This window comes from Chiloscyllium plagiosum, chromosome 13, assembly GCF_004010195.1.
Source record: "Chiloscyllium plagiosum isolate BGI_BamShark_2017 chromosome 13, ASM401019v2, whole genome shotgun sequence".
NCBI classification, from domain to species: Eukaryota; Metazoa; Chordata; class Chondrichthyes; order Orectolobiformes; family Hemiscylliidae; genus Chiloscyllium; species Chiloscyllium plagiosum.
The window spans coordinates 47,725,221-47,733,776 of record NC_057722.1 but is presented as its reverse complement, the minus strand read 5'-3'; the positions used below and the strand labels follow the sequence as shown (position 1 = coordinate 47,733,776).

The 8,556-nt window shown below is 41.9% G+C and overlaps 1 protein-coding gene across 2 annotated transcripts in view; it reads right to left on the bottom strand.

Annotated features, from left to right (window-relative positions):
• clcn2c (chloride channel 2c) overlaps positions 1 to 8,556 on the bottom strand; it is a 611,909-nt gene that overhangs the window by 248,084 nt on the left and 355,269 nt on the right. For both annotated transcript variants that reach the window (XM_043702310.1, XM_043702311.1), the window contains one exon: positions 4,497 to 4,575. In XM_043702310.1, coding sequence (XP_043558245.1) covers positions 4,497 to 4,575 — 79 coding nt within the window. The remainder of the gene's footprint in view (positions 1 to 4,496; positions 4,576 to 8,556) is intronic.

Sequence of the window (8,556 nt, the reverse complement as noted above, 5' to 3'; positions counted from 1 at the left end):
ATGCTACTTTCTCCCCACCCCCACCCTCCTCTAGCTTATCTCTCCATGCTCCAGGCTCACTGCCTTTATTCCTGATGAAGGGCTTTTGCCCGAAACGTCGATATCGAAACTCCTTGGATGCTGCCTGAACTGCTTTGCTCTTCTAGCACCACTAATCCAGAATCTGGTTTCCAGCATCTGCAGTCATTGTTTTTACCTCAATAGAATGTAGTTTGCAATATGGAAATTTAAGCTACTGAACTATAATTAAAACTATAATGTTTCTCCAGTTTGCTTAGGCACATGCACATGGTCAACATGGTTAACCTGACTACTCTTTAAAGTGTGGAAATGTGTTGCTGGAGAAGCGCAGCAGGTCAGGCAGCATCTAGGGAACAGGAGAATCGACGTTTCGGGCATTAGCCCTTCTTCAGGAATCAGGGCATTAGCCCTCCTGAAGAAGGGCTAATGCCCGAAACGTCGATTCTCCTGTTCCCTAGATGCTGCCTGACCTGCTGCGCTTCTCCAGCAACACATTTCCATCTCTGATCTCCAGCATCTGCAGACCTCATTTTCTCTACTCTTTAAAGTGTCTCAATTGTATACATTCACACATTCTGCTGGGAGATGGAGAATGATTTCTAGCACACAACCAAAGCCCACAACCCAAAAATGGATAAAAACACACAACAATAACTTTCATTCATTTTAGCATGAGTTTTTCACTGCCTTGAGCATAAAATATTCTAAGGTGCTTCACAATCTAGTAATCAAACAAAATTTGACACCCAGCCATACCAAAAGATTAGACATATGATCAAAAACTTGGTCAGAAGTGGCTTTTAGAGATGCCTTAAAGGAGGAGAGATCAGCAGTGGGGCTCAGGGCAGGAATTCCAGAGTTTAAGACCTAATTGGTTAAAGAAGGACAACCACTTCGAGGACAACTTCAATTGTGGATGTGCAGGAGGGTCAGAATTGAAGGAGCACCTTGGAGAGTTCCATGTTTGGAGGAGAATATGGATGTAAAGAGGACAAAGTCTAACGAAGCATTAGAAAACAAGGACGAGAATTTTAAATCACAACACTGCAGCACTTGGTGTCAACAGTAGTAACAAAGCAGAGTACTGATAAATAAAACACTAACTATTCTGAGCTCATAAGGTAAATAGCCTCTCAATACAGATTGACAACTTTGATTATCAGGCTTCAATGGATATCAAGAAATTTCCCAATTTGTTGCCGTGGCCGCAGTGAGTTTTTTTTCTCTGCTGGGCAGTGATAATGCTGCATTCCTGACCATGAGACAACAACAGTTCCAACTGTTCTACATTATAAACTTCCAGCTCCGCACTGGTACCAACACCTTCATCAGTATGACATCAATATCAACCCCACCACCCTTAGCCACTGCTCCTAAATTGAAATACTTGAAAAAAGTATTAGTAGAGGAATTAGAGGTGCTCTGTTCACGTTCGCAGGTGTTTATCAGCCACATTTGGGAACAGAAGTAAATGCATGTCACCATAGCAGTTGATTAGTTGATGCATTTATTTTCCAAAACAACAGTGGTATCACAGCAACACATTGTCACCTGACTATAGATGATGTTGAATGTTTCCTAAAACTACTCCTATTATATGGTCAGAGTACTGCACGAGAAAGGAATGCTAGAATGATCGACAGCCAGCATAACGTCACTTGTTGCATCTGTCAAGGTCCTGCTAACTATGTGCAGATCTTGTGACACTGAACCAGCATAGCCATGGACAATTATATTACACGGTACAATCAGTAGACAACCATAACTAGCACAGCCTGTAACATTATTAGTCTGTGGTTGCTTTAAACCTATCTTAATCTCCTCCCACCCCTGCTGCAAATGTTAAGCAATGGGAATGGTGACTAGCAAAGGCCAAAAGGCCAACTTGCTCAAAACATTTTACCATATCACCTTAGTAGTCATCTGACAGGGTTAGCTGTAGCAAAACTTGCCTGCATTTGGGTTTCTGCACATCAATTCTTAATCCACTTATCACTTTTACATGCTGGTTGAATGTGATGAATAAACAAAGTTGGCGGAAAACTCTAGTGGAGCATAAACATTGGCTGAATAGCTTGTTTCTATACCATACGTTGTGTCGGTACAATTCCCCCACCCTGGAGCTGGGAAGAAAGGTATGAGAAGGGGCAATGACGAACAAGTTGACCCTGGAGGGAAACTCACATCTTTCTTGCCATGCTGGGCAAAAAGGGTCCAATGGAGACCCTTGTTAGCAATTTAAGGCCTTAAGTAAGCAAACAATGTCAGTTTAAGGGCCTCAGCTTTCCACCTTCCCAATAATCTGTCTCTGTCTTTGCCTCTTTTACGCAGCAGTTTAATGCAGAGAGAACCATTACTAACTGAAACAGAGTTGCTACACCATTATAAGGCAGGCTAGGAAGGTGGCTAGTTTTTTGACTTGGAAACAATAATGACCTGCCTACTGTGTTGCATGGCACAGCATCCATTAACCAAATCTGGGGGCATTTGGTGGCCTCCGAAAAACACTCACCTGCCATTGCTTCCAATTGACTGGCAGTTTCTGGCAACCCCAGTTAAGGCGGGTCACTCTTGCCCCTCACTTGCCTCTGAGCTGATTGGCTAGCAATTGGGCAAGTTCCCTCACCAGTGGGGGTGGCATGTTAGTCACCTTAACATACATGCCCCCACTGGAAAAATAACAGAAAATATTCTAACATTTTCTGTTTCGACCTAGATAATATTCAATGGGTTCAGGAAACTCATCTGCTAAGTTGTCCTCATTTCTTCAGAGAATTTTCGACTTCCATTAACAGTATGGTTCCTGAATATATCCAAAACTTTATTTGGAAATATTCTAATGAGCTGACATCAGAAAATTGTAAACAATCAGTAATTGGTTTGTTTAGAACCAGCTTTAACCCATTCTAACCTGTAACTGCAGAAAGAATGGCCTATTGCATGTTATCTGGAGTTTTCAACCAAAACTATGTCAAACATCATTGTGTACATTTGATCTATACTGTGCCAGGTAAGCAAGCAAAAGAGAATTATTAAACTTATAAGAATTGGAACCTACAATAGAATTTGATCCTATTTCTTACTATTGGAAACTGCTGTGCTTTTCTAAAAAAACTTAAGTCAAATTCATCATGATGTGAAGAAAATTGGAAAGAAAAGTTTGACATGCGTTTGAGAGTCATTCAACAACAATGATGGAAAACAGAGTTCATATTAGCTTTTGAAAAACATGGTTAAAGTTTAGTGCGTCCAAAACCTTGCTGCTCCTGATTAGAATTCAATGCCAGGATCCATTCCCTCCAGGAACCAGCTGTCTGCTGTCTACAAACATGTCACTGGAGCAGATGAATTGTTAATACTTAAGACAGATTTTAATGTTTATGCTGGAAATGCAAGAGCTGTTGCAGCTGTACCTCAATTTTTGGAAACTGTGTGCAGAGTACCAGTTACAAAGCTTCTCCTAAAACACCCTCTGCTTGTACGCAGCAATGTCATGGAACTCTGTCTTTGCCTCTTTTACACAGCAAGTTTAATGCAGAGAGAACCATTGCTAACTGAAACAGAGTTGCTACACCATTATTAAGCAGTGGACAATCTCAGGCTTGCCAATTGGCCTCTAAGCTTAATTTTGCCAAGTCTCCCTGCTGTCAGCAACAGCCAGGGTTGTTGCGAGACATCTGTTGTTGCAGCTGCTTACAGTTTCAGCCTATTTTTGCACTTAATGGCCAAAGAGAAATACTGGCAAGCAAATGTGTTCTTGGACTTGAAATCAATGATATTTTCAAAAATTTTAAATTATATAGTTTTAATGGTTGTCAAAAATCAAAATATTAATTAACCTGTAACCAAGATATACTATTTATTTGAATGAATTTGCAAAGTGGCTGGTAAAATATTCTGTTCTCTTGATATTTGACAGTTTGCTTACTCGTTCAGTTTTAGTGATTCAATGGTTATTAACAGGGCACAAGTAACTCATCGATCTATAACATTATCAACATGAAAACTGGGGGGATGTGACGGAGGTGGGAAACATTGTTACACATCGGAACCTTCTACAATTTTAGTAGGCTGTTTTAATCACTTTTAATTCATTTCAATATCTTTCCTTACATATTTTTTAACATCATATGCAAACATGAATTCCTACTTAGGTGATGGTTTCCTTTGTTCTAGAAAAAAAAACATGTTAAATAACTAGCAGTTTTCAATATAAAAATGCAGCTTTGAATTTTAATCCTAATGAATTTTAAATGGTTTGTTTCTTGTAAGATGAGATAACTGAATGCCACAGTAACATAAGCCTGAAGATGAAGATAAATTCCACTTTCGTGAATTGATTGTTTTTTTTAAATCTGTGAAATTTGAATATGAATATCAGAACTGACACCACCCACATTAGTCGGCAGTACCTTGTAAAGGAGTACATGCATTTTAGATTCCTTTCAACTTTGAGAGGAACATGATATTCTTACCTCCTATTGGTGCAGCAAAGCAACAGCCAACTCCGACAGCACAAGCAGCTGCCAGCATCTCAATGTTTCTGGATTCATTCTAAATAAAAGTCAATAAAGGTGTAATTAAAGCAGGTTGTTTTTTCCGGCCATGTCAATAGAAATAGAACTGTCATTGTTTAAAAGATCTTGGAAATTTCACATCATGCAGTGCCACCATTTCTTAAATAAAAGGAATGGACAAAATGTAACTAAAAATCTAGGAATTAAATGAAAAATCGCATTTAATGCAATAGTGTTGTAGTGCAAACAGAAACTTCTAGATAGATGACTGGAACATTTTGTGTTGAATTGGTTTCACATAGGCTGTGTGGGGGAGAAGGATACTTGCCCTTGCTGTCCTGTACAGGAGAGATGCCTCTCGGTATCAGTGGGGCTGAGGATGACAGAGTCTGTGGTATTTCACAATCCTTGAAAATACTGAGGATGATAATATGGGACTAACTAATGCCCTACCCTTATTTCTTACTTCACCATCACCCTGCTGTTTGGATACCAAAAATCTGACTATAGACCTCTTATTTTCCACCCCAACTCTCTTCTCTCAACCAAACTTCTCACTTCTAAATTTTCCTCAGCAATTTGCACACAGGAACCACCCCTGGCCAGCAATACTATTCCCTGGAGGAAAAGAGAGAGCTATCTTGCAGCAGAGGCTGGAAACTCACTGAACAGCGATTCCACCTGGTTGCTAATGGTACAGTGTCTGCCAAAGGCCTGGTATTGTTGTTGGATTCTCTGGACTGGAGGTCACTGGGGACGGGTTAGCGAAGGTGTCAAGAAAAGGTGGATGATTCTCAGTTACCCGCGCCTACTTTTCAATGTCAGGTCTTTGAACAAAAGACAATCCCACCCAAGGGAACGTGAAACAGTCACACATAAGTTTGCTTCTCAACCTCACTGCAAGGTGAGACCTTTGTATGTCACTGGGTTAACGCCAGCAGTAGAGGAGGAACCCTTTAATTGGGCATTAATTGCATATTTATTCACCTCAACTGGTGATGGGGCAGAAAGGCTATCCATGGACTTCATTAGATGGAGGTAAGAAGTTGTGAATCCTCACCCTGTGGTCCCTGGGTGAGTTAAATATCTCTGCCCAGCAAAATGGACTACAGAGGAGGCTATTACATTCCATTCTGTCTTTTAAATTTACTGTTCCTCAGCTTTCCCTACGAACTTGTTCTGGACCCCTTAGCAGTTGTGTGAAACTCTACTCCTTTTCTTGCTACTTATTTCCTGATTTTAAACTTTTGCTGCCAGTTGTTGATTTGACAACACAAAGAGCAGTTTGCCAGGGTCAACTTGATCACGTCTTGGAGTCATGGAGGCATGGAGTCATTGAGATGTACAACACAGAAACAGACCCTTCGGCCCAACCCGTCCATGCCAACCAGATATCCCAACCAATCTAGTCCTATCCGCCAGCACCCAGCCCATATCCCTCCAAACCCTTCCTATTTATATACCCATCCAGATGCCTTTTAAATGTTGCAATTGTACTACCCTCCACCACTTCCTCTGGCAGCTCATTCCATACATGTACCACCCTCTGTGTGAAAATGTTGCCCCTTAAGTCTCTTTTATATCTTTCTCCGCTCACCCTAAACCTATGCCCTCAAGTTCTGGACTCACTCACCCCAGGGAAAAAAAACTGTGTCTATTTATTCTATCCATGCCCCTCACGATTTTATAAACCTTTATAAGGTCATCCCTCAGCCTCCAATGTTCCAGGGGAAACAGCCCTAGCCTCTTCAACCTCTCCCTGGAGGTCAAATTCTTCAACCCTGGCAAAATCCTTGTAAATCTTTTCTGAACCCTTTCAAGTTTCACAATATCTTTCCTATAGATGGGAGACCAGAACTGTACACAATACTCCAACAGTGGTCTAACCAATGTCCTGTACAGCTGTAATATGACCTCCCAAATACTGTATTCAATAAAGGAAAGCATACCAAACACCTTCTTCACTATCCTATCTACCTGTGACTCCACTAGTGTGGAGCTATGAACCTACACTCCAAGGTCTCTTTGTTCGGCAATACACCTTAGGACCTTACCACTATGTATATAGGACCTGCTAAGATTTGCTTTCCCAAAACGCAACAACTCACATTTATCTAAATTAAACTCCATCTGACACTTCTCAACCCATTAGCCCATCTGATCAAGATCCCCTTATAATCTGAGGTAACCTTCTTCATTGTCCACTACACCTCCAACTTTGGGGTCATCTGCAAACTTACTAACTATACTCCTTATGCTCACATCCAAATCATTTATATAAATGATGAAAAATAGTGGATCCAGCACCGATTCTTGTGGCACTTCACTGGTCACAGGCCTCCAGTCTGAAATGTCCTCTACCACCACCACCCTCTGCCGTCTACCTTTAAGCCAGTTCTGTACCTAAATGGCTAGTTCTCCCTTTATTCCAGGAGATCCAATCTCGCTAACCAGTCTCCCATGGGGAATCTTGTCGAACACCTTACTGAAGTCCATACAGATCACACCTACTCCTCTGCCCTCATCAATCCTCTTTGTTACTTCTTCAAAAAACTCAATCAAGTTTGTGAGACATGATTTCCCACGCATAAAGCTATGTTGACTATCCCTAATCAGTCCTTGCCTTTCCAGATACATGTCCCTCAGGATTCCCTCCAACATCCTGCCCACCATCGATGCCAAGCTCACTGGTCTATAGTTCCCTGGCTTGTCCTGACCATCTTTCTTAAACAGTGGCATCACCTTAGCCAACCGACAGTCTTCTGGCACCTCACCAGTGACTATCGATGATACAAATATCTCGTAGGTGTTCAAAGTTTGGGAGAAGATTTGTAGCTCGGGTGCTCGTTGTTGTGGTTCTGTTCGCCGAGCTGGGAATTTGTGTTGCAGACGTTTCATCCCCTGTCTAGGTGACATCCTCAGTGCTTGGGAGCCACCTGTGAAGCACTTCTGTGACCTTTCCTCCGGCATTTGTAGTGATTTGAATGTGCCGCTTCCGGTTGTCAGTTCCAGCTGTCCGTTGCAGTGGTCGGTATATTGGGTCCAGGTCGATGTGCTTATTGATTGAATCTGTGGATGAGTGCCATGCCTCTAGGAATTCCCTGGCTGTTCTCTGTTTGGCTTGTCCTATAATTTTGTCCCAGTCGAATTCATGTTGCTTGTCATGCAACGGACCACTGCAACGGACAGCTGGAACTGACAACTGGAAGCGGCAGATTCAAACCACTACAAATGCCGGAGGAAAGATCACAGAAGCGCTTCACAGGAGGCTCCCAAGCACTGAGGATGTCACCTAGACAGGGGACGAAACATCTGCAACACAAATTCCCAGCTCGGCGAACAGAACCACAACAACAAATATCTCAGTAAGAGGCCCAGCAATCACTTTTCTAACTTCCCACAGAGTTCTAGGGCACACCTGATCAGTTCCTGGAGAAGTATCCACTTTTATGCGTTTCAAGACATCCAGCACTTCCTCCTCTGTAATATGGACATTTTTCAAGATGTCACCATCTATTTCTCTACATTCTATATCTTCCATATTGTTTTCCACGGTAAATACTCGTTTAGTATCTCTCTGATCTCCTGCGGCTCCACACAAATGCCACCTTGCTGATTATTGAGGGACCCCACTCTCTCCCTAGTGACCCTTTTGTTCTTAATGTATTTGTAAAAACCCTTTGGATTCTCCTTAACTCTATTTGCCAAAGCTATCCCATGTCTCCTTTTTGCCCTCCTGATTTCTCTCAAGTATACTCCTACTGCCTTTATACTGTAAGGATTAGATTAGATTAGATTACTTACATGATTAGATTAGATTAGATTAGATTAGATTAGATTAGATTACTTACAGTGTGGAAACAGGCCCTTCGGCTCAACAAGTCCACACCGACCCGCCGAAGCGCAACCCACCCATACCCCTACATTTACCCCTTACCTAACACTACGGGCAATTTAGCATGGCCAATTCACCTGACCTGCACATCTTTGGACTGTGGGAGGAAACCGGAGCACCCGG